Source organism: Podarcis bocagei, assembly GCF_964188305.1.
Source record: "Podarcis bocagei genome assembly, chromosome: 3".
Classification (NCBI taxonomy): Eukaryota; Metazoa; Chordata; class Lepidosauria; order Squamata; family Lacertidae; genus Podarcis; species Podarcis bocagei.
Window position 1 is genome coordinate 94,058,940 of NC_138127.1, and position 26,738 is coordinate 94,085,677.

The 26,738-nt window shown below is 40.5% G+C and overlaps 1 protein-coding gene and 1 long non-coding RNA gene across 11 annotated transcripts in view; one reads left to right on the plus strand and one right to left on the minus strand.

Annotated features, from left to right (window-relative positions):
* MAP4K3 (mitogen-activated protein kinase kinase kinase kinase 3) overlaps positions 1-26,738 on the plus strand; it is a 67,664-nt gene that overhangs the window by 34,617 nt on the left and 6,309 nt on the right. For 3 of the 9 annotated variants that reach the window (XM_081188479.1, XM_081188481.1, XM_081188487.1), the window contains 17 exons: positions 7,884-7,942; positions 9,314-9,352; positions 9,601-9,657; positions 11,093-11,191; positions 12,746-12,788; positions 14,481-14,643; positions 15,555-15,667; positions 17,024-17,065; positions 19,124-19,208; positions 20,933-21,012; positions 21,655-21,715; positions 21,814-21,931; positions 23,120-23,178; positions 24,434-24,537; positions 25,491-25,662; positions 26,238-26,306; positions 26,395-26,487. In XM_081188479.1, the coding sequence (XP_081044605.1) occupies positions 7,884-7,942; positions 9,314-9,352; positions 9,601-9,657; positions 11,093-11,191; positions 12,746-12,788; positions 14,481-14,643; positions 15,555-15,667; positions 17,024-17,065; positions 19,124-19,208; positions 20,933-21,012; positions 21,655-21,715; positions 21,814-21,931; positions 23,120-23,178; positions 24,434-24,537; positions 25,491-25,662; positions 26,238-26,306; positions 26,395-26,487 (1,456 nt within the window). The remainder of the gene's footprint in view (positions 1-7,883; positions 7,943-9,313; positions 9,353-9,600; positions 9,658-11,092; positions 11,192-12,745; positions 12,789-14,480; positions 14,644-15,554; positions 15,668-17,023; positions 17,066-19,123; positions 19,209-20,932; positions 21,013-21,654; positions 21,716-21,813; positions 21,932-23,119; positions 23,179-24,433; positions 24,538-25,490; positions 25,663-26,237; positions 26,307-26,394; positions 26,488-26,738) is intronic. The other 6 variants (XM_081188480.1, XM_081188483.1, XM_081188482.1 and 3 more) reach the window with 3 other exon arrangements.
* Positions 13,629-23,113, minus strand: LOC308584249. Of its 2 annotated transcripts, XR_014006701.1 has the most exons (4): positions 22,967-23,113; positions 17,277-17,381; positions 16,210-16,312; positions 13,629-13,946 (listed from the first exon to the last, which is right to left on the minus strand). It is a non-coding gene; the product is annotated as an uncharacterized lncRNA (long non-coding RNA). The 2 variants fall into 2 exon arrangements; XR_014006700.1 differs by lacking the exon at positions 17,277-17,381.

The following is a 26,738-nucleotide window of genomic DNA, read 5'->3' on the forward strand; positions in this document are numbered from 1 at the left end:
GAGTGCAGGTATTGCTTCTATATCTTATTTTCCACCTCTTCCAACATGCATTTGTTTATTTAATACTTAAAACATGAGTACAGCAGTAAGCACTGAGATTTAATAATTGCGGATAATTGTTTTGTGTAAAGCTACTTAGTTTTCGAAACATTTTAGCCAAGAATTATTTTGTTCAGAAATCTCTTCTCCTTTGATCTTTAGCAGTAGAAACAAATTTTAGTCGTTAATATCCTTTGCCTAATACTTAAAATGTTGCTTTTCTGGGTTTATTTCATAAAGAAATAAACTTTTGGCATTAATGAGGTAATATAGCAAAACTTTAGTTGTTTACTATGGACACCTGCTTCCATTTAGATGGAGGTTGCCTGCTTCTTCCTCCTTGGTACACAAATCTGCCTTCAAGAATTTGTATTTGTAGCTCCAGTAATTCTTTCCCTAGTTTAATGGTGGCTTCCAGCTGGCTCTGTGAGAATAACTCTAGGCTATTGTTCTATAGCATCTCCTGAGACACTCCTGCAACATTGAACTTTAACATAATTTCTTTTAAAATATATTTATTTTTGTCCTGTCCCTGCCTGTAAATTTTTGGCAAAACTTGTACTAATTGTGATCTGAATCTTCAAGGGGAAACAATTTCCTTTTAATAGCAGTAAACCACATAGCATGTTGGTACATACTTTACAGTCATCTGCACTAAACATAACATGTGCTGTGCGTCATCTGTTTTCACAAACGCTATCTTTCTTATTAGGAAGTTCATTCTTGATTTTCCGCCAAAGATATTTCGGAACTGTGTGTACAGTTAAAAGAGAGATGTCAGAAGTGTGAGAACAAGTTTGTCTTCTAGATAGATAGTTGGCATATTCTGTGCCTCTGCAGATTTTAGGAAGCTTGTGGTGATTTCTACATTGGGAAGGATGGTGTCAGTGACCTTAGTCAAGCACTGTTTTACTCCCGGAATTCTACCTACTCTGAGATTGTGAGCAGATTTGGGGCATGTGTGTTCCTTCCTGCTTCCATGAATGTGCGCAGAAGGTAACAAATGAACTTGGGAAATGGCATGTTTGTCTGAACATAGATTTTTCCTGACTCTTGTGAGAATGAACCTTCTAGAAATTTGGTTCTATTTCTCACAGTTGGAGAGGTCTCATGTTTGGGCACAAATTACTCATCGCCTTCTTTACACTGTGATGAAAGTGCAAGTGGTAGTATATGAGCCTAATCCTCATTCCCAGTTGTATCCAAAGGGCAGAATAGTGGCCTGGTTTGCAAGGCATGCAAAATCAAACCCTGTCTTGGCTAGACTGCTCACAGCTGCTTTGCGCCTCCATTGGTCCTTTTTGCTGCCGTGTTGCAGGGAGTTAAGCCAAGGTTTGACTTAGATTGTCATTCAAACCAGGACTCAGGGTCACTCTAGTTAACTGCAAGCTGTAACCAAAACATGTACTGAAAGTGATTGTGTTTCCATCATTTATTTTTATGCTGTGACCTGCCCTGAAATCTACAGATGAAGGGCAGTATACAAATTTAATTTATTTATTATTATTATTATTATTATTATTATTATTATTATTATTATTATTATTATTATTTTATGTGCTGCATGTCTGCTTGAAAGTAGTCTTTACAGAATGGAGTGCGATTTGTGTCATGTCATCCAATGTCCGTGGCCTTCCTGAGATAACTTAAGACAGGGAGTGATTGACCGAGACCCCTGAGAAGAACAATCTGAACCTCCCCCCCCCGGGGGGGGGGCGTGGAGAAAGTGAGAGAGAGAAAAGGGGTTGCCCACTACTGCCTTGTGGCTTCTTGCAAATTGTTCTTGGAGGAATGTGGCCCTTGACAGAAAAAGAAGATCATTCTTTAAAGAATGATCATTCAGTACAATTGATACGTCTTTATCACCTGAAAATTGAAACCATTTACAGTGGTGCCCCGCAAAACGAATGCCTCGCAAGACGGAAAACTCGCTAGACGAAAGAGTTTTCCGTTTTGGAGGTGCTTCGCAAAACGAATTTCCTATGGGCTTGCTTCGCAAGACGACAATGTCTTGCGAGTTCCTGCTGGTTTTTTTTCCCTTCCCCCCTTTTTCTAAGCCGCTAAGCTGCTTATCAGCTGATCCGATCAGCAGATAAGCCGCTAAAAGCCGCTAATAGCGCTAATCTGCTAATCCGTGAATGGGCTTGCTTCGCAAGACGAAAAAACCACTAGACGAAGAGAATCACAGAACGGATTCTTTTCGTCTTGCGAGGCACCACTGTAATCCAATACGTATAGCGTCACATCAGAGATCATTTCTAAAACATCATGCTTGATGCTAACAAATGCATCTCATTTTACTCTTTTCTATCCAAGCAACATTCCTGGTTCTGAAGCAAAAGCATGTCTTGTCAAACATGCTTACCACTTATGCCTAGTCTTTTGTTGGAAGGTCACGTGGGACTATGCGGTTAGAATTAATTTGTTTCACGGCTCAGTCCTGCAAGCTGTAGATTTGACAGAATCGTCTGACCACCTCATTCAGTATTCTCATATTACTTATGTGAAATCCAAACAGCTAACAAGCTGCTTGATTATATTAATATATGGGAAGCACACTGAACTCCCTAATGCATCACATGTGCATATACTAGGTATAATAATAGTATTATGATTTTGAATTCCTTAACAATAATTACCTAGTTGACACACTTCCTGAAAACTAGTATTTCATTTTCTGTGTTTACAACTTTTCCCAATTGTAAAAGTAACATGCACAATATTTACACTGTATTATCTATCTAGCTTTCTATATCTAAAAAATAAAAGACAAGTGTGTCTCCTTTATCCACAAATAGTGGTTATTCAAACCTTAGACAGCCACTGCACAAACATTCACCCTCGAGTGCTAAAGTTCCATTCTGTTGAGTGGCTCAACCAGTGCAAAGACATTAAAATTTGAATACGAACAATCACTTTAAGGACAAAATTGTCTGGTATAGCTATTTGCAATATTTAGCCACTTCCGATTACCTTGGCTTGTCCAAAGTTTTGTTGCCAATACTGTAATGAACAGCACTACTATCCAAAGAGTGTCAGTGGAATTATCAGAATCGAGTGTGATTTGTTTCACTGTTCACTTGGATGTGGTTAAATATCCCACGGTTTTGTTTAGAGTTGAACTTAGTTATTCTGTTTATGTTGGATAGCTGCTTCTGTTTGATGGACCTTCTTGCACAGTATCTACATGAAAACTGCTAAATTTCCATGTGTGTGCACATGTGTCTTTCGTCTCCAGAGATATATGGCTTGAGCATTCAAAATCTTGCGTTAGGAACACTCTGTGCAAACTAAGATGGTGGTGTTTTATTTTTGTCTCTATCACCTTCATTTTGCGAGCTTTACTTTCCCACAGAAATACGCTAGGACAGTACACAAATGAATTTCTTTCCCAGTGTTTTGCTGTAACTGTATCCAGGATGAAATGCAGGTTATTTTTAAAAGCATCTAGTAATAGTAGATTAGAAAGAGACATGATCATATTTTAGCCTATTGATGCTAACAGACAGTAGAGTAGTAACCTGGCTGTAAACAAAGGTTTAGACCATTAAATAATACAAACATAAACCACACTGACAGGTGTCACTTTTCATAAAAATGTTCCTGTGAGATTTCTAACGTACGGTGGCAGATGAAGGATCTTTTTACTTTTTTGTAGCGGTTTGCTTATTTTCTCTTATTAATTTTTCTGTCACTGCAGTAGAATATATATTGTCGTGGATTTGTGCTTTGCAAACTGAGAGTGGCATCTTGCCTCTGCCCAGCCATAAGAGCTCTAGTTTCTATGTTTATGCAACTGCTACAGCTTCCCTCTTTCCCACAAAAAAAACCCAAATCCTATATGAGGGCCCTCAAGTATTTCACTAGCGTTTCTCTGATTTGTGGCTACCATATGCCATTTCAAGGAAGTATCTAAAGCATGGTTTCTTCGTTGGGAACCCCTGGTGACACAAACTCAAGCATTTACTCCTGCTAAAGTTCCAGTCACAGAAAAATTTATGGATGCTTAGCTTAATGCTATTTAAGTGGTTGTATAGAAACTGCTGAGACTGCATAGATTATTTTGCTTGGGGGGTAGGGTCATCCTGGAGGTAATCGAAATTTATTTGTTGATTTAGAGTATTTATGGATCATCCTGCCTTCAAAGAGCTCAAGGAGATACACAAGAACCACAGCAACAAAATACGTCAATAAAAGCATATTTAAGCTAAATATTTAAATAGGAGACAGATGTAGCTCTAGGGGAGTTGGGGCACTACCACAGAGAAGGCCCTTCATGAATCCTGTTGGGCACGATGAGCAGAACCCCATCCCCAGCTGATATTAAGGCTCAAATGGGCTGGTATGAGAGGTGCCGTTTCTGCATATATTTGGGCCATTTGGTTTTGCAAACCATCGCTTAACACACTGAAACGAGCCCAGTAGAGCACAGGCAGGCAGCGCAGAGATTTTAGGACAGGCCCTTTGTGAGCCCATCTCATTGCTCTAGTTCATAACCTGACAGCCACATTCTGCACAAGTTGCAGCTTCCATACCATTTTCAAGGACAACCCTAAAGCCCGTTGCAGTCATCAAAACATGAGGTCACTAGAGCATGAATTACTGATAGCAGGCTGGCTTGGTCCATGAATGTCTGTAGCTTGTAAACCAGCTGTAAATGGCAGTAGGCTCTCCTAGCCACTATCACCACCTGAGCTTCTAAGGACAATAATGGACCAGAAAGGACCACCAAGCTACATAGCTGTTCCACAGGGCAACTGCTGCCCTTCTCCTAGTCCAATTCCTAGATCAGAGACTTGACTAGTCACAGTACTTTTCAGGATTCTATTGTATTTTATTGGCCAACATCTGGTCTGTCACTGCCTCTAAGCATCTATCCATCTTATCTACCACCTCTCCCAATTCTGAAGGAGTGGAAAGATAGAACTGGGTGTCGTCACACTGATGACAATTTGCTGCAAATCCCTGGATGATTCCTCCCAAGAGTTTTATTACAGATATTAAATAACATGGGAGACAGAAGGGAATCCTTCAGCACTATTGCCAAGAGGCCACACAGACATCTCCCAACATGACCCTGAAGGTAGGAGTTGAACCACTGTAGCACAGTAGTACCTCCAACCCATAGACCCAGTTCAGGAAGATACTGTGATCTATAGTATTAAAAGCTGCCAAGATGTTGAGAAAAATCAATAGGATAGTGCTCCCCCTTTCCATAATCAGTTGGTAGCAAAGACAGAATTGTTGAAAAACCAGATTAAAATAGACCCAGAACTCAGCTATATCCAGATTCACCTGCACTCATCCCCTTCTTGAGCACCTTACTCAAAAAGGGGATATTTGCAACCATGCAACAGTTGTTTGATATCTCATGGTCCAGAGTGGTCTCCTTCAGGAGGAGGCAATCTTTTGCTTCTTCTAAAGTGGCTCTCACAGTGAAGTATTTAGCACTCTGTAGTCCACCCAGTCAATCCCTCTCAGATACACAAGGGGGTAGAAAGGGCCTTTGTCCTCTGAACTCCTGCAAAGTGTCCTGTCCACATCCTCAGACCACGCTCACTCATACTGATCCCACCACATGCACCCAGACAGTACTCTGGAAATCTCATTAGGATTCGCCTCAACTGCGGCTTCAAGTTCAGAGTGAATGTGAGCAATTTCTGCCCTCAAACAATTTTTGATTCAGTTTTCCCTTCTTACCCACATGCCTCAGATCCAAAAACATTTCTGAAATTGCCAAGTTCTGCATCACTCTAGAAGTCCTTTTGGAGTCACTCTCACTTCCTCTCACTTCCTCCAGCATCCTCATTAACATTCTTGTCCTTTATCCATCTCACCCCTTGCCTCCAAGTAAACAGTCATTTATCACCAAGCTTTGTTTTCCAAACGTGATCTCAATTTTCCTCTTTGCTTATAGAAAGAAAGCAGGTCATATTTATCAATGTTCCTTGATAAAATGCTTTACTGGCCACTAAAAATGATGGTGCACGTTGCTTTGGCATGGTGCATGGCTGTGCTGGCTAGTAGTGGTAGTCCAAGACATCTGGAAGACACAAGGTTTTCTATAGATTGTAATATATGGATGGGTGGGTGGATTTGAGACTATACTATATAAGAAGTAGGTGGTGGGATTCATAAAGGTAAGGGAATTATGGTAATCAAAAGGAGCGGGATCACATTAATCTAACATTGGCTGAGGTTACTCAGATAGTTGTTTATTTTCTTGACATCTGATGGGATAGTGTTCCACAGGGCGGGCGCAACTGCCGAGAAAGCCCTCTGCCTGGTTCCCTGTAACTTCACTTCTTGCACTGATGGAACCACCAGAAGGCCCTCAGGGCTGGATCTCAGTGTCCGGGCTGAAGGATGGGGGTAGCGATGCTCCTTCAGGTACACAGGGCCACAGCTGCTTAGGCTGAATGTGTCCAAGTTAAATGTGCTTAAAGTCATGGGCTTACTGAATACTACAAAAAAGCAATGTCGGACTAAAGCAGATATCATAGCTCCAATAACAATCCAGTTTTTCCTCTAAGCCCATGCCTCCTGGTTTGAATCATCCAGAAAGAATTCTAGCTGACTCAAAAAAAGCTTTCTTTCTGCTTTATGACCATTTTCAAAGGAGTGTTGGAATTTTCCAAAAATAGAAGTGGCAGGCTACTGTAGCCTGCCTCTTTCTTTGTGTAGTTTATATGGTGGGTTTCTTTCTGAGAAAAGTTTATGTATTTGACATGTAGAGGTTTGGCAGGTAGAGCCTCCAGCAGATGATGACATTGTCCCTGCTGTGAAATAAGTGGTAGCACATTGACCTTGGTCTACTAAACCACTTATTAAAATCATTAGGACTCCTAAGCATTTTCCCCACATGAAAGTTGTGGCTTCCAGGATCCTGAAGATATGTTTCTGTACTGCAAAGCTATGATCCCTAGTTCATATTCATTTCCATCCATGGAGATTTCAGAGCCCTTGCACTTTATCTATTTTGAATTATGGTTGTTAGTTACTCGTACAAGGTGATCTCTTTACATTAAAATATATTGGGTTGCGTACAATAATAGCCTTTCAGAGACTTTAAGGTTATGTGATCAAGCCGCCATTGCTTGTGGCATGTATGTTCATCTTTCCCCGCACAGATTTTGTGCATTTTGGGAGTAGCAATTCGAAGTAGGAGGAGATGAACTGTGGACCCTGATGACTCTCATAAATCTAAAGAGCTGTTTGATTGGATCCTAATTTCATTGAGCAGAGTTTGTCTCATAGAACTGGGCTTTCATGCCTCCCTACACCCCCTTAAAAATCTGTTTCTGGGGGGTTCTGTACTACTACGAACAGTCTCCTGGGAATCTCAAGTGAGATATCTGTGCAGTGGAAGTTGCTTCCAGTACCAGTCACCACACAGAAGCTGCCTAAGGTCCAAATAGTTTACTGTTGCAGAAGATAAGGCTCAGTAAAACAGTTCTGGATTTGGATATATACAGCTTGTAGGCTTTTGCAGATACAGATATCTGCAAGCTGATACAGGTGCTATTCTGCTTGCCCAGGAAACCTATGGATATTGTCTGTATGCAACTGTGCAACAGAGCATCTCAAGCAGAAAATTTACAAATCTTGTATCTTTTCCTCTCCTTAAATGCACAGAAGTGTCATATTAGAACTTTAGTATTCTGTTAGTGAATTTTGAGGGAATCTGCTGTACAACATGCATTATTTGTATATGCTGTGAAGCTATTTGTGGGACTCAAGTTTGTGTAAGAACAGCCGGAGCTAGTTAGATAATAATTATTTTTTTAAAGGGGGAATGCAATAAGATGAGACAGAGCTTGATGCTTTTTTTTCTCTCTCAATAGGATTTGCAACTAGAATATGGTCAAGGTCCCCAAGGAAGTTACTTCTTGGGTGGAAATAAGTGAGTATTTTTGGTAACACCATTCTTTTTCTCCCCCTACTCCCACCCCCAAATAATCTGGCAGTGGTTTTTAATGTAGTTACCAATTTGATCAGGAATTTGATGTTTATGCAGTGAAACCAGTTGCACATTTACAGTAAAAACTGACTATTTAATCCGTATTTTGAGATACTCGAGTTGGATCAAGACTAAGATCTTGCAGAGGCTCCCTTTGGAAGAAGTGGGCAGGGGTTTTTTCAATTTCTCCTGAAGTTCCAGAGCCACCTCCTATATTCTGGAGTCTAATGCAGGAATTGGACCTCCCTTTCCTCTCCAATGGAGCATCCTGTAGACACAGTTCTCTAGTCCTGTAGTCTGGATTTAACCCAATGTAGCCTCATATACGGGTGATGAATTTTTTGGTGTTGGCAGGTATATAGCAAGGCAGCTTTATCGTCTGCATCTGTATCCACAAATGTGCCTATATGTGCGTATATGTAATAAATACATTTTATTTTTTATTTATTGCATGTATATAGGCCACCCAATAACATATATTCTCTGAGTGGCCTCCAAGAAACAAAATGCAGGAACAAAAAAACAAAAAAAGCAGCGTGAGAACTCTTAAGCCTGCAGATGTCACACAGCCAGGTTTTAATATCACAGATTATCTGAAGGCCCTGGGAAATAAAAAGGTCTTCATCTGGCATGCAAAAGGCCATAAAAATGGCAGCCAAATGAGCCTCTCTGTGGAAGCTGTTCCACAGCTAGGATGTCACCAGTGAGCAGGTCCTAGAAGCCAAGCTTTGTGGAGGCACTTAGTTGGAGGTACTTGGAGCAGGTCTGCTAAAGGGGATCTTAAGGTTCAGATAGGACTGGTTTTAGTACCATGGGCTTCATAAAATACCTGTAAGTGAGGGAACACTTCAAAGAGAGTTCAATGATCCATGTTAAATTATTTTGTAAAAATAGACTTTAATGGTGCAACCCAACAAGTTAAGTCAATAGTTCAGAATTAGTGTAAATATGATAAAAGGAGGAGATAGATACTTCTTTCTTATTCTAGGTTTTGCCAATATTTTCTTGTGGCATTGCATTATTTTAGTGTATGTTCTTCTCCCCTCCACACCCCCACACATTTTTTTACAGCAGTAACTATAATTAAGATGAGCTGTGTCCACCCAGGTGCATTACTTAGCAGTCTGGTGTACAGCTGAACACACTTTAATACACTTTAGGCTGAATAATTACTTACTTCAGACTGAAAATTCAAACAATTGATGTAATTTGTTACACAGCTTACATTTGTCAGATCATATAAAAAGTGTGTCTGATTTTGTGTGCTTTTTGCTAAATGTGTCCAGTCGTTGAATTTTACTTCTATTTTTAAAGGAGCCTTCTAAAATCAGTTGAAGAAGAACTGCATCAGCGGTAATTCTTGACTTTCTTTCTCTCTTGATTGCGAAGTCCCTTTCCTTGTGCGCAGAACTGTATGTTTCTTGTATCTCTCGCGGTCTAATGGTGCTTGTTTGGCTTACAGAGGACCCCTTGCTTGTCTGTCTTGCAACTGTGATTTGCTAAAAGAGAAGCTATTTAGGATTGCAGATAACAAATCTTTTGATGGCTGAAGACAAGTTGACAATTGACATTTAGAAGTGATATCCTGTTTAATTCCTCAGGGGACATGTCGCACATCTGGAAGATGAGGAAGAAGGGGACAGTGATGACGCTAAACAGTAAGTTCTGCTAATCTTCAAAGTAGATCTGGTTCGTAAACAGTTGAGAAATCTTGTTCAGTCTGTGTGTGGTTTATGATCACCCCACCAACACTTCTTGCTCCACAGTTTGGTCATCTTCAGACGTAACCCTGAACCATTGTTTAGTGTGACAGGAAGTAGCCACAGTGAGCCTTGGGCTCATGCATTCTTCTTCTCCATCCTCCTTTTGGCATGGCTGTAAGGAGAAGTTTGGGAGCTTTTGCTTCAAGTTTAGATTAACTGCAGTTTGCTGTGTTGCCTGCACTGACCACATGTGTTTGATCATATCTATGGGTTGCTTGAAACAAACCCAACTTCATGCCATGGGCTATGAAGCAGGCTTGTTTAAACAAACCATAGTTAACTCGTGGAATTGATTTGCTTAATTTGCCCCAGTGAGAGAGAGAGTGATGACTAGATAGGACTCATGAAGCTAAAATTTTGTTTGGAACATTTATTTTAAATATATCACTAGAAGGCCAGTGAATAGGGAAGGGAGAAATAAAGAACAATATATGTAAATAATGATTATTTTTGGGGGGCAGGAAGAATTTGAAGCTGTAACTTAACCTGTAAACTTAACTCTACTAAGAATAACAATATGCAATATTAAAATTAACTGCAATGTAACCATTGCTGTTAATTTTACATTACCCCATTTGAACTCCACCAGCCCTCTATTTAAAACTTAGTACTGAAACTTACATTAATCCCATTGCAATTTCACAGCGACTGACACCAGAGGCTCCTCTCCTGCTGCCTTAGATGAAATCATTGTATAAGAGGAGCTGGTGTTACCAGCGCCATACAGTGCTACCACACAGAAATAGCATCCTGATACTTTCATTTGTGCTTATAGCCTACCTCTGAATGTATCAGGATGCTATTTCCATGTGGTAGTACTGTATCTGAAGGGACATGTTTGGGAGCCTGATCCTGCTTGGACTTGCATGATGAGTTTCAAAGACCTTGCAGATTTTTTATATATATATATATATATATATATATATATATATATATATATATATATATATATATGTATGTATAGTAGCTGATAACATTTTTAGGATTGAAACAGCTCATCTGAAAGACCCGTCCACTAGAAGAGTTCTGCCATTAGTTAAGGCAATATGTGATACTGATTTTTACAATATAATCCTATATATATATCCTATTCAAGAGTAACGACTTTTACAGTATAACCTTATACGTAACCTATTCCATGTAAATGCCATGGAGTTCAGTGGGGTTTGCTTCCATTAAGTGGCAGTAGAATTTCTGTGCTAATTCTGTCGTCTGGTTGCTTTGAGCATTTGTAGTTTAACACAAGAAAATCAAGCCTGTATTTTCAAAACCTGTCTATAGTAGCAATTTTATAAATGCAAAATATCATAAACGTGCTGTTATTTAACAGGACAATACTGGAGTTTGGAAAAAGAAAATCCAGGAGAAAAAATGTGACTCCCCAGCAATATGTAGGGAGTCCAATCAATACCATAAACCCAAACTCTGGGTAAATAAAATACTTCATCAAGAATTTCCATTTCTGCTGGTATCTCATTTTTCTGAAGCTGGACTTTTGAGCAGGCTTTTCTTTGGTACATAAGCCCATTTGGGGATAAATGGAGAGATATAGGGAGCTGGGGCAAGAATGAGGCAGAATGCCTTCCTACATATTTTAATAAGTTAACCTTGGCTGTGGCCAAACTGAAATACAATATATATATATTTTTTATCAGAGGCGGAAATAATTGCATCTCGTAGAGAATATGTGCAAAGTTCTTCATAGCACATCATTTTTAAAAGCCTGTCTCTTGTTCAGCATTCTGTTAGACACATTTAAGTCTCACTGCTTTTAGTCGGAATTATAAATGGTATTGAATGTGGGATTGCCACCTTTAGAATTTCTCTGGCTAAACACAATCTATATAGCCTAATCTACCTTGGATCTCAATTTTTCATTCTGCCATAATCTACCTCTTTGAAATCAACCCCTCATACCATCACCCCTCCCCCCAATGATTGGTATTTAATTGTGATACAATGGGTTTTCTCAATAAGTGCTGTATTTCTAATTTCACTGTTTTAAGGGTTGATAGAAAAATGTTTACTGAAATTTCCAATGTTATGAATTTAAATCTGGTATGGGCAACTGGTTCACTACTGAGGGCTGCATTTGAAATATACCATAATCTGACATGGTACAGAAAATTTGCATATTTTAGTTACATATAATGTAAATCATGCATCATCTTCATTAATAAAGTAGATTCCAAACTGCAGTAGAGGAAGCATATCACCTTCAAATGTGCAAAATGTGGTCTTGGTAAATTCAATCCATTGTTCTGCAAGATTAGTTCCACTGGCACAAGAAGACTTCAGTTTCCTCTCCTCCCTCCCACCCCGCCATGTGTCGCCAAAACTTGCTCCAGAAGGTCCCCCAACCCTCTGAAGCTGAGAGTGTGCAGAAGACTGGCAGCGAGAGGGAAAGGAAGTTCCATAGCACAAACAGACGTTCTTTGCTCCAGCAGATGAGGAGTGGGGGGGGAGCGCACCTGCCTCCCTGCCCACGCTGGGCACCACCCCAGGACATATGCAATGCCCCTGCAGTTGGTGCCCCCCACCTCCAGGATGCGTGCCAGCCCCGCCCCCACCTGCTCTCCGCCCCCCCCCCGGTGCAGGAGCATGAAGCTCCGCTGCTAATGCTGCCCCTTGATGCATGGATTTAATAATCACGTGAAAAACAATGAATTTGACTTGCTGTAATTGGCTCACCTTGTTTCCGAACCCTGATTGCTTTTGCCATTCTTTTCACATTTTCCTGCAAACATGATGGTGAAAATTACATCCACACACACATTTTTTAAAAAATTAAACTGGAGTTCTGAGAAATCTGTCAAGAACCCATGGGCCACCTAAAAATGCATATAAATTTTTTATATTGCCCACCCCAGTTTAGATCATTTCAGTGGTACCTTCTCTCTATATCTTTATATATGGAATGAATATCTAACTTTTAAAATGGTCAACGAATCTTTGTAGTTCATCCTTGTTTTCCCTCTTGTAGCTCAACTATGAAGGCTAAAGTGCCACCACCTTTACCGCCAAAGGTAAGAGGGGCTGTCACTACTTGCAGGAAATATGCATTCTCTCCTTGCCCTGCCCTTTCAACCCCCCTGCCCATGCCTGGCTTTGGCAACAATTTCTGGTTTCTTAAATCATTTTTCCGTTCTTTCCAAACTAAGACTTTCCAAACTGGCTTGGGCAACTAAGATAGCTTCACTTGAAAGCAGGAGAGAGAGAGATTACTATAATAAACGATGGTTTGTTAACATCTGTCTACCGCTGAACCATAATCTTATGTCAGATGACTACAAACCGTGGTCAGTTTTTAAAAGGGAAATGGAAGTCAATGGGTGGAATTCCGCTAATACAGATATTTCATCTGTGCTAGTATATTAGCTTGCCAGTTGGAATGATCCCTCCTTACCACATAATGCTGTTCTGGGGGTTCTCCCAACCTCCCCAGAGCCTATCACAGGGGAGGCGCAGGGCAAGGGGGAGGGAAGCCCTGCTGTGTAAGTGGAAGCCCTTGTGCAAGGCGTCTGCTGACAGGGTTCATTAGGTGAATCCCGCCTGGTCCTTCAGATCTCTGCACCAGAAGCCAGAGTGGACGAACTTGAGCCCACTTGTGGGTAGCCATCTAAGTTTATTTTGATTTTAATCTGATTTTAATCTGTATTTCAGTTGATTGCTGAATTTATGTTTTAATGTATTATATATTTTGATATTAGCCACCCTGAGCCTGGTTCTGGCCGGGAAGGGCAGGAAATTAATAATAATAATAATAATAATAATAATAATAATAATAATAATAATAATAATAATAATAATATAAGACATATCAATGTATTGTTTTTATTTTATAAAATTTATGTGCTGCTTGACTGTTAAAACACACAAACCTGAATGCAGTTTACAAAAAGAGGAAAACAGTAACGTTATCAGTAAAAACATCTGAATACAGTGATAGTTTCAGTTGCATTCTCTTTTAGCAGTCTTTTAGCAGTCTGCTTTGCCAAACTGTTTCCCCCAGTAGTATACATGCTGTTTTTTAGCCTACCATCATGGGTTGCATCCAGTTCTGTCCCCTCTCTATTCATGGAAGGCGTCTGTCAGGATCACGAGGGGAGCTGTTTTCAGCTGCTACTCCACTCTGCAGCCCCTGAAATCTGCTCCAGAGGTTTCCCTAGCTCTTCATAGCAGATCTAGAGAAGCAGGGAGAAAATCACCAAAAATTACTTTCTTCTCCGTCTGTTGACAGATAGCTTATGTCAGTGGAGGGAACATAATACATTATTAAGTCCCTCTTTTAAGTTAATTATATTTGGCTAATATGCAGGTGATATATGTGATTTTAGAAAACCATAATCTGATTTGCACCTTGTCCAAAAACAGACTGAAGGCTGTTTTACTGATGTTTTCAGTTATGCTTTGCAGATTTTTTTGTTAGATTGTATTGTATTTAATATATTATGAGCCACATTATATTTTATGAAACAGCAAGTTATAAATTTTCAAACAAACAAACAAAATAGGGATGTTTTCTGTAGACTTTTAGAAAGCCTTTCATTTCTAGCCATGAAATTTCAGCTGAAGAATTCCTTATACGTGGCTCCTGTTACTTCTTCATTTCTACTGTATTCCCTGAACACATTTTAATGACTTGGTATGAAAGTTTTAATATGAAAGTGATGTGATATGAATTCAAAAACATGGACTAATAAATTTTATAATTTCAGCCTAAATCCATCTACGTACCACAGGAGATGCATTCTTCTGAGGATGATAATCAGGGAACCATCAAAAGATGTCCTGTTTCAGAAAGTCCTGCAAAATCAAACACCCAAGTACCACCCAGACCACCACCACCTCGGTTACCACCACAGAAATCTCATGCTTTAGGTAATGTTGATGAATTACAGATAATTTACAAATTCTTTTAATAACAGCAGTTTAATTTTGCCTTCTTCAATACATATCCCAGAATTATTCTTAAATAAGCATGTTTTGCTCTGGGCAAGCAGCAGAAAATGCACATTTTAAAAAACACACCCCTGTTTAGATTTTAGTGGTGTCCCCCCCCCCCCAGCCTTCTTTAAGCCGCTGAACATGGAAATAAATTCTAAAATAAATTCTAAAATCGTGTTTATCAAAACTATGTACATGTCTGTGATACATTGTACTGATGTGCGTCCAAACTACAATAATTGAGGACTCTGGAATTCTGCCAATGAACACTTTCACAAGGCTTAGGACAAAAAACAGCACTTCCACCAGAATAGAATAAACTTTATTCCCTTCACTGGTATCCCCTCATGCTTTCCAAACTTGTCCCTCAGCCCCAAAGTTCAGCAGGAACAGATAGGCCTTGTAGTACTTCTGAACATGTTCCAGCTTGGACTTTAGTAAAATGGAGTCCCAGTTGCTCTTCATGCATTTAGTTCCTGAAGCTGAGGCATAGATGATTTCATTAAGCACATTAAGACCCATAGGCCTATTTAGGCCTGGTCATTTCCCCCAAACCGTGTCCACTTGCCGTCATATGTGACACCAGTCTTAGTTGAATCAGCTGTCTTAGGGAGTTCCCAACTGAGAACTTCACAGTATAGCCAGTGGGTCTGCTCTCAGTACCGATCAGCTTATAGGCTCTGTGATTGACAGATGAGCAGCCCCACTTACCTATGAAGGTTGGCCCAAGGGATGGGGAAGGTAAGGGTTTGGCCACCCTGGATTAAGCAAATACCCTTCAGGAATCTTGCTAATTGTAATGGTGGTTTATGCTCTGTAATGGTCTCTGAATTTTTCTTGTGAAGGTAATGGATTGAATTCTGTCCAGACAAATGGCGACAGAGAAGGATCTCCCCATCAAGAGCCAAATGAGAATAGACACACAAATCTCTCTAGAAGAGAAAAGAAGGAAGTTCTGGTAGGTAATGCTCCATTTGACTGTTTCTGTAAAGCACACGGGAAAGCCTCAAAATGAGCATGTCGCTTCCTGGTTTACGTGTGCTATATAGTGGGCATCTTCATTTGCAGTATTTTGTAGTATGTGCATTGGAGCACCTGGGTATGCTAGAAGCTTTTGGATGGAGGTGTCTATGTGTAAAAATGAAGCAGTGTACAGTCATACCTCAGGATGAATACGCTTCAGGTTAGGCAAATTCAGGTTGCGCTCCGTGGCGACCCGGAAGTAACAGAGCACATTACTTCCGGGTTTTGCCACGCATGCATGCACAGACCGTCAAAATGGCGTCATGCGCAGAAGAAACATGACATGCGCAGACACGTGGACACGGGTTATGTTCGCTTCAGGGTGCAAACGGGGCTCCGGAACGGATCCCCTTCGCATCCCGAGGTACCACTGTATTGCCACATAGGCCCAAGCCATGAATCTATATGTGTCTGAAACCTACTTTTTCATCTTCAGGGACTAAGCCCTTTGTGAACAAAATGACAGAAGGGAATTACCTGTTCCTTCTGTGACCCTGGCTGCTGTTAGTCTGAAGGAGGTGGCCCAGAAACTAGCGTGTTTTACCACATACACAGGAGCCCAGTATTAGCACCTCACTGCCTGTGCAAAAAACAACAACATATCTTAAGATATTCAGAAAGGAATAACAGACAAGGCTAGATCTTTTCCAAAAACATGAAGTTTGCAGAGCAAAAGAATGAAGCCAGTCCCAGAAAATGAAGGTCGGGGGGAGATAGGGAGTGAGAGAGTTGAGGTGGCAGTGAGCCCAAGGCAGCTGCATGGAAATGCTTCAGTGCCTGGGGAGGAAAGGAGGGGGACACTGGAAGCTGGAGAGCTGCGGAAAAAATTGAAAGTGAGGAAGTGGGAGTGTATACTGTTACTGTGAAGCACATCTCCAGATTTGGATCTGGAACAGGGAGATCATTCCTGAGGTTGCACTGAGCTTCAGAAGTCCTGTAGAAGTGCACCAATAATCTCCAACCACCTTTCCATATCCAGACTTGGAGCGGAGAGGAGCAGCGGTGCATTGCTTTTGGCACTGGATTGCATAAGCTCCAAGCTTGCTCTCCAGGTTACAGCAGGAAGCAGAGGTGATCTTCCCCATGGTTAATGCTATGGAGACAATCTGCAGTCCCTCCACAGATCCAGCCTGGAGAGCAGGGCTGGGATTCCTCTCATCACATTCACCATGGCAAGCGAAACTGGGGGCTCGCGAATGCATGTGTACGAACCCTGCTCCTTCAGTGTTTGTGTCACAAATATAGCTCATCTTTAAAAGTCACAATTCAAATGTGCATTTTTGTTTTCCAGAAACCAATTAGTAACGGTCTTCCTCCTACACCAAAAGTGCATGTAAGTATTAAGTTTGGCATAGGATGATTTATTCAAAGTATCTTAAATTCTGTCTCAGGACATTGTTGACTACCATTTATGTTGAAGATTTAACCCTCATACTCAGTGTTATATATGTTGAACTGCTAGAATGTAGCTGAACTAGTTTTGGAGTGACAGCTTCCCCATATGTGTATGGTGCACCTAATAATAATAATAATAATACACTTACTAGGCCTTCTGCCAAGTCCAATTCATGCTCTTCTGTTCAAATATAACTTATAACTTCTTGTATTTATTCATTGTCTTGTAGATCAGGTAGCAGTAATTTAGTTGTCTGTAGATGGGGTAGATTGTATGAGCAATATTTTTTACAAAAATGAGTTGAATTTATTTTTCAGCTATAGTTATATTCTTAAGTAAATACAGTTACTGAATCTTGAAATGCAGCGTTGCACTTTTATCACAGAATTGGACTTCAAGGAAAGAACGATGGAATCCCATTAGATGACTTCAAAATTAAATACCTCTTACTAAGTCTGTTTGAGCCATAGTATATCCTCTTATGCTAAAATTCCTTCTTAGAAGAAAATTGGGCCTCCAGTTTGAAGAGTCCACCTAATTTAGCATATTTTTATTACTAGAAATGTCGGAGAGTAGGCTAGAGAACTCAACACGCTGTCAAATGCAGTTTCGGTTTTCATTCCTTTAGGGACAACTTGCCCTACTTTCTTCTGCATAGATTATAATACTAGGCTGAATGTTTTGAGACTGCAGGAGTAGATTTTTGTCCCTGACAAAATGTAATCATTCTTACAACTTTCAGTTTCCTTCTTTATGCCTTCTAAGTTTGTGGAGGTATTAACACAAGCAAATTCTAGTTCTTACACTTAAAATAAAATAAAATTCAGGTCAAAGGCTAGCTTTTTCTCAGTATTGTACTAGAAGAAAAACTGAGAGCTCTTCAAGCTTTTTGTCCTTCCATAGCTATGCACAACATGCTCTTCACTGCAAAGTAAAGTGAATGGCTGGATTAGGAGAACTGAGGATCCTCCTGGATTCTTTGAGGCCAGGTCACCATTAAAAATAATACCTTAAGTGGGTTTTGGTTTTTTTCCTTTCGGCTGTTCCTTTTTCTATTCCAGAGGAGCAGTGGGAACTGAAAACTTGTGCTTAATGGTTTTTCCAGAACTCATGTTACGTACAAATAAAATACATATCTAAGATGCTTTCTTTAAAAACAGGATATTTGATTTTAATTTGCTCCTTGGAATTGTCCACAGAATAAGTCTATTAAACAGTGTGACAGATTAGAAATCAGAGGGGACGCTGAGACTGAGTATCCCATTCATTTTTTAACACAAGTAGTTTTCCTGAGTATTTCAGGAGCAGGCTAGTTGGCAACTAAGTGGAGTTTCCCTGTACTTAATTAGTTATGTACTTCAGTCCTTTCTCTTGACAACTTTGCTGAAGAAAAGGGGAGCTTCTTCTCAGGTGGAATGGCATCCTCCACTTCAACATTTAGAATAGTGCACTTAAGGTTACTACTGAGCCAAAACATTGTCTTGTGCTCATGTATCAAAAAGTGCCTCCCATTTTCAACATCATTGCAAATATATTTGCATTGTTTCAGTGTTGTTCTTGCCACCATTTGCCTTCTCCATCTTTACCCTTGCTCTTCCTCATTTTCCCATTTTATCTGATTGGCTGTGGCAACAAACATAATTCTGTGCTAATGTTTTAATGCTAAATCTCACGTTATGATGAATTGTGCCCATTAACCAAACAATGTTGGTTGCCACAGTTGCCACAGTTGACAAATAATGTCAACTGTCAGTGAAGGAAGGACAAATAATGTCAACTGTCAGTAAAGGAAGAGGAAGAAAATGGCACCAAGAAGCAACAGCAGAAAAACTGCACCTCACAGAATTGAAATACCATAGATTTTGGTGGCATTTCTTCAGTAATTTGAGTGCACTGATTGTGCTAATTTTGTGATTGAAGTTAAGCAGTATTCAGTGAAGACACACGTGAGATGAATTCTCTGTTGTAAAAATTGTGTCCTTTTATTTTTCACAGATGGGTGCTTGCTTTTCAAAGGTTTTCAACGGATGCCCCTTGAAAATTCATTGTGCAACTTCATGGATAAATCCTGATACAAGAGGTAATATTCAGTTTCAGCCAGGATGAGAAAGAAACACTTAAGAACAATTTTGTAAGGATTTGAGAGTTCTGTCCTTCCCTGGGAATTCACAAACTTTCTCTCTCCCATGCAGTATTCGCTGCCCTCATAACACGATAGATTCTTTCCAGGTTATGTCTTTGGAATCCATTTGCAAGATACATTTCAAAGCTTTTACCCTGTCAGAAGCCCAAATTGCTTTTCTAGTTGTACTGGGCAAGTCAACACCGCTCCATTTGGGCAGATTTATTAAGCCAGTATGGCATCCTAGGACAACTACAATTCATGTATAATTGCCAGACTTACCCAGATTCTCTTGTACACTTTGCACTTAGGCTTCATATTTCACTTTCCATTTACGATAGATCCTTTTGAGCTTCTTTGTACTGTTCAGGGTTCTACTACCTTGAGTTTGAAGATGTATTTTAATATCTGTTTAATTTTCCATGAACCTGCTGCATCACTATTCAGTCCTGACTCCAGATAATTTAATGAATAAGACTTGGTCCCAGGGGCAGGAAACCAGGATCTATTGGGGGGAGGAATATGCAGGTGTTTCTGACTCTTAATGGTTTCACAGCAAGTAAAGACATTCGCTGCCATGACTAGTCTTGTACTAATCACTTTTGCCTTAGCCTCCGAGTTCCTCATTTATAAGATATGCTCCCTGTTCGTATCTGTAAGACATGGGTCTCAAATGGTTGCCTCTGGTCAGAATTCTGTATAGCTCTGCTGACCAGTTGGCAACTGGTTCTTTGTGTTAGAACCAGCATAACCTGCTAAGCCACAGTTACACCATGGGATTCTAACACAACCAGAAACCCATGCAGATTTATGAAACTGAAATTTTCCCACTCTTGACCTGGTCTACACACCCAATAGAACAAAATGGCAGTATCTTAAAAGTATGAGAGTGAACTATACCACAAATGAGAAATAACAACTTGTTCTCATCATGTAAAACCTCATAGCAAGGCGGGAAACAAGATCGTAGCTCTGTCTCCTGTCCAGTTTTCAGCTTGCAGCTAGCTTCATATTTTATGTAGGAAAGCATTCAGAAATGTGATACTCTCATCTGCTGGTCTGAAAGTAGTGCAGTCAGTTCTACCACATAACCGTCTCATTCTTCTTTATAAGTAGACCCAGTGAAAGTTAAATAGCACCAGTTCCAGAACAGGATAAACGTTACACTATTGATAAGAAGTTCATTCATTGTTGAAGTCTCACACTATTTCAAAGGGGACAATAGTAAATGTTTCTTCCTTTAGAACAAACCAAAGTTCAGTGTTACATATGAACTTGGGGAATTGTAATTCATTTTCACCCGTTAGTTAAAACAAACCAGAATTAACCTGTAGTTTCAGATCAAGAACAAGACACAGTTCCCCAAATGAATGCATAACAAAGAACTGTGGCTTGCTTTGAAGTGAAAATGGAAAATGTCACACTCCTCTCATGTGCTGTCTGCTGTCTACTAGGCCAAGTGTTTTGTTTTGTTTTTAATGTGAACCACCCTGAGACCTCCGGGTATAGAGCGGTATATAAATTCAATAAATAATAATTATTATTATTACCATGACTGATACTCCTGCTCTGTATTATGTATTGTTATGCACTTTTTTGCTTTTAAAACCTGTTAGTTGCTTTAAGGGGCTTTTGCCTGGTAAAGTGGGGCATTTATAGTAAATACGTTTGTATCTTTGTAGACCAGTACTTGATATTTGGTGCTGAGGAAGGGATTTACACCTTAAACCTTAATGAGCTCCATGAAACATCAATGGAACAGGTTTGTTTTCAGATTTTGCTTTTCCTATGTAGTGGTGTGATATTTTAAAATTTAGTATTTCCCAGTGTAGCCCAACATAATGAGTGGAATTCAGTGTAGCACTAGGGAGATTGCTCCATTAGCACAAGCATTCCCACTTGCTTGCTTATTTATTTATTCCATTTTTATACTGCCCTTCATCTGAAGATAATCTAAATGCAAGTATGTGTAAATGTAGAGCCACAAGATTAAGGTATTTACAGAGCTCAGCTTGAATAAGGCCTCTGAGAGTTTGCTTTCCCTAAAAATGACAGCTCTCACCAGAGAACTCCTCAACTCTCATCCTGGCTGTATACCAATGCTCAGCCTCTCCTATAAGAGAGAGTACTGATAATACCATCATTATTCTTGGAAACAAGGAGTTGTGCTCTCTCTCGTTCCTTCCTGAAGCAATTTTAAAAAAGCAGCAAGTCCCTTTGGTTTTGCCACTTCAGCAGCAGCCCTGGAAATAATGTCCACTCTGCCTCACAGAAGCTCAAGAAAATATACTGCTCTCACAATATATATATAGCAATTTTTATAGCAGTTTCTTACCCATCATGATGTCTCTTTCAAAATTACTTTATTCTTTTATTATTATTTACATTATGTTCCCTACACCAGCTGTTTCCCCGACGGTGCACGTGGCTGTACGTGATGAACAATTGTTTGCTATCGATATCTGGTAAGACCTCTTTTTGAATAATTGGGGATGTAAATGCCTGAGCTCTGTTCTTTTGTTCTGTTCGACTTTTTGTACTACATTGGTTGTTTTATTTGCAGGTAAAGCTTCTCAGCTTTATTCCCATAATTTGCCGGGTTTATTTGATTATGCAAGGCAAATGCAAAAGTTACCTGTGGCTATCCCGGCGCACAAACTTCCTGACAGAATACTCCCCAGGTAAGTAAGTTTGTGCTACATTTGTTTCTTTTTTGAGTGGGGCTCCAAATTTGTAATGTTCAGGTTGGGGGGGGGGTGTCGTGCTGCAGCATGGAGGGCGGATTAAACCCACACTCAGCAGCAGTGGTCTGTCCCACACCCTCCCACACTGATGGATTTGGAGCAGAAACAGCAGTAGCACTGTACTCACAGCGATAGCATAGGGTGAGGTGGCAGCAAGGTCAGGAGAGCTTTGGGTTGGCTGTAGTGACCTGCAATTGCACATGTATCTGCAGGGCCATCAGCAACAACCTGGAGGTCCCTGAGACCTTGCTACTGCCTTGCTCTGCCCTCCCCCCAATGAGCATAGCTCCTGCAGCACCAAGAGGGAGCTACCACTGCTCTGCCCCCTTACATATACAGTCATACCTCGGGTTGAAGTAGCTTCAGGTTGAGCGTTTTTGGGTTGCACTCCGTGGCGACCCGGAAGTAACGGAACGCGTTACCTCCAGGTTTCGCCGCATGCGCAGTCACTCAAAATAATGTCACGCGCAGAAGCGGCGAATCGTGACCCGCGCAAATGTGGGTTGTGTTTGCTTCAGGATGCGAACGGGACTCCGGAACAGACCCCGTTCGCATCCAGACGTACCACTGTAGTGCTGCTGCTGAGCAGAAGAGAAAGTACGATTGGTGCTCAGCAGCATAGCTAGCCGCTCAGGTGCCTGGTGCAGGGGCGTGTCCTGCAGCCAGGGGCGGGGTGATCCACCTGTGGGGGCGGGGCGAACCTCTCCCACGCTTGGAGCCTCTCCGCTGCCTCCCCCTCAGCTGTAGGGCGACTGAGGGAGAGGCAGTAGGCAGACGCAAGTCCCACGCTGCTGTTTCAGGCAGCGCAAAACCTGCAGGCACCTAAGCCACCACATCACTCCTAAAAACTTTTGTGAGCCCCGTTGTTTTTTTTTAAAAAAAATTAATAATTATCACACACAAACCCCAATGATGACACCCAGGGCGGACCGCACCCCCCCCCCCCGGTCCTCCGCCACTGTTGGTCCTTACCTGAAGCATAGATTTGCGAGGGTGTCATGCAGGCACTGGGTTGTGACAAGGTGTGTTCATGGAACTTCTGGGCCTTTTCATGGAACTGGATCATCATGATGAGAAGGACAATTAGGAGGTTAACTTGTATTTTTAAATATATATATATTCCAGGAAGTTTGCAGTGTCAACCAAAATTCCAGACACAAAGATGTGTCAGAAGTGTTGTGTGGGTAAGTAGAGATACTATCTAATATCAATGCATACGTACAAATTAGACATTTAGTGTAACTTGTACATGGATTACTTTGGCAATAAAATGGTTTGCTTGGAATTTAACATCAGATACCTATTGGACCTCTCGAAACGCCTCTGTAGTATCTGGGGGTTTCATCATTCTGTGAAATGTCAACAACAGTGGGGAATCGGCTTAGGGAGAGAAACATAGGAAGGTAGAAAACAAAGGGGAAGGCAGCCGTATTTCTCAAGTGTTAATGTGTGCAGGTGGCAACCACAGGTCACAAAGGGGAGGGTGGAAAGAAGAGCAAAATGTGGGGAAATTAGGCTCTTTACTACAGTTCAACAGAGGTTGTTCTTGTCACAGGTTGTGACTATTGTATAATTCTTGCGTTTAGTGAAAACCCTGGAAAAATACAGTATTTAAGTAAATTGCAGTATGTCTTCTGTATTTGCTAGCAGGACCATCCCATGTGAGCACTTTCAACTTTCAAGAGCTTACTCTGGACTTGAGTCAGTGGTTCTCATAGTCTAAAGCTTGAAATCCCTCACATGAAGACAGAAAATGAGTCTCAGGGAGTCAAGCCCTACCAGATGCCTCATCTTAGCCAGGAGCTTTTTCAGTAGTAGGATTATATGTGCCAGAAATGGGGAAATATTTGTGATAGTTCCATGGCTATCTGTATCTCACTGCCAGGCTTGAGATTCTCCCCAGCTGGTGTACCAGGAAAGAAATCCATCAGAGCAGCATTGGTCTTTTGCAGATCACATAATAATAATAATAATAATAATAATAATAATAATAATAATAATAATAATAATAATAATAATAATAATTTATTATTTATACCCCGCCCATCTGGCTGGGTTTCCCCAGCCACTCTGGGCGGCTTCCAAAAGAATATTAAAATACTATGGTACATCAAACATTAAAAGCTTCCCTAAACAGGGCTGCCTTCAGATGTCTTCTAAAAGTCTGGTAGTTGTTGTTCTCTTTGACATCTGGTGGGAGGGCATTCCACAGGGAGGGCGCCACTACCGAGAAGGCCCTCTGCCTGGTTCCCTGTAACTTGGCTTCTCGCAATGAGGGAACCGCCAGAAGGCCCTCGGTGCTGGACCTCAGTGTCCGGGTAGAACGATGGAGGTGGAGACGCTCCTTCAGGTATACTGGACCGAGGCCGTTTCACACAGGACTCATCTGCACTTTGCTTTACTGTGAAGGGTTTTTAAAAAATCATTTTTCTTTCTTAGTGAGGAATCCTTACTCAGGACACAAATACCTTTGTGGGGCCCTGCAGTCTAGTATCATTCTATTAGAGTGGGTTGAGCCAATGCAGAAATTCATGTTGATCAAGGTAGGTTGCATTTGAAAAGTTATCCTGCTGTAAATATTACTCTCACAGCAGAAAATATTTTGTTGTATTCTGTTAGCTTCCAGCCTGAAGAGTGAAAAGGATTCCTTGTTGTTGTTGTTGTTGATTTGTCCACTTCTGTTCCAACTCTCTCAAAAACAACACAAAAACCAGGGGAGCCAATTAAGACCATAACGCCACCTTAAAAACAAAACACAACGATGAGATAAAATTAAAGCAGCTGTCTTTCTAAAAAGCAACCAGGAGATTCTTTGGAGCATCTTTTGGGGTAACTCATGCCAGACCCCAGGGCTGCAGCAGAAAAGACCCTGCAACTAACCACCGTTGAGATAATTTGAAGATCTGGCACACTGATTTAAAGAAGTGGAGGGACTCTTGAACATTACGTTTGGGAGGGGAACTTAATGCATTTCCTGGTATAAGATCAGGTGGCTTGTAGCTATTTTAATGTTTAAAGGCTTCTCAGTATCCTTTGACTAAGATCAGAAAAGGCTTTGCTCTTAGTCAAAGGATATTGGCGCAGTGCTTCAGATAACTACAAGAAATACTTTTAGTAAGAATGGCAAAATCAACATAAACCTTGTTTTAGTGATGCCTGTTTCACCTTTCTTAAAAGAGGCTTGAAGTCACCATACAATTGATAAGCACATTATTTTATCCTGTTATGATGTTGAAATAATAGTAGTGCTAAGTGTGACATTCCATCAGCACAATAGTTTTTCCCTGTGCAACAGAACATCTCCCTTCATATCCCCCCCCAATCTGTTATGGAGGTTTCCCCAGTCCTCGGGAGCATATTGGGGGGTGGGGAGAAAGGAGGGCATCCACTTGTTTGTTACACTTGTGCGTAGTTGAAGACCACCCAGTACTTTAATGGTATTATACAAATACCTCCATATCTATTTTGTGGCTAACCAGTTTACTTCTTAATGTAGCACATAGACTTTCCTGTACCTTGTCCACTGAGATTGTTTGAGATGCTGGTGGTACCTGAGCAGGAATTCCCTCTGGTTTGTGTCGGTGTGAGTAAAGGGAAAGACTTCAACCAGGTGGTGAAGTTTGAAACAGTCAACCCAAATTCTACCTCTTCATGGTTTACAGAAACAGGTTTGTGTATCTTTCGATCAACTTTTCAAATAGTTAGCTGTCTAACAGAACCATTGCTGTTAGCAGAACCATTATCAATTGCTACAGAGATTTTCTGTGAGGCCATGATGCAAAAGGTTAGCCATCGCTGCTATAGGGGGGTGATTCTGACTGAGTTACTGGGGGAGAAATTATTTAACTATTTTGTTTTAAACAGATTATATATAGTTCTAATTCCATCAGTGGTTGCTTTTTAATTATTGTTTTTTCTTCTTTTATCTGTAAGCCATCTTGAGTTTCGTCAGGCAGGGTATAAATAAACAAACAAATAAATAAATTTCATTCATTCATTCATTTCCCCAAATGAGTCCCTGCCCCAGCACCACCTTTTGTTGTCTAGGGAAGATTTATGAGGAGCCTTAAAGGCTCATTCACATAGTACCAAACCAACCAGGATCATGGATTCCAAAAAGAAAAGAAAAACGCCCTGTACGGTGGCTTTCTTATACAAACAGATCAATTGAACTGGAGAGTGTTTGCCTTGAATTAATATTTACACATGAATGTCAACTAATCTTGTTTTGGTATTTTGGCAGATACTACACAGACAAACGTTGCGCATGTAACACAATTGGAGAGAGATACCATTTTAGTCTGTTTGGATTGTAAGTTACGTCTTTGACCTAGACATACATATTCTAGTAACATTCATGATGTAAGGAAAGCTGCTGAATTATGGTGTCTGTTTTTCAGGCTGTATAAAAATTGTAAATTTGCAAGGCAGATTAAAATCTAGTCGGAAACTGTCCTCGGAACTCACGTTCGATTTCCAGATCGAAACAATAGGTATGTAAAGTTTAGTCTTAAAACTTTATTAGCTAGTTAACTCCTTGAGTATTTCACAACGTGATGAAAACCTCACCATCATCATTATTAGGTTTGGAGGAGGCACAGTACCACAGACTATTCATTTTATGTATTTCTGAACAGTTGGGACAAATAATAAATTATCATTTAAAAAGGTTTTTTAAACTATTATTTTAAAACAATGGAAGATCAAATGCAGCACTGTTTGCAAAAGTATCTATTGGATAAAA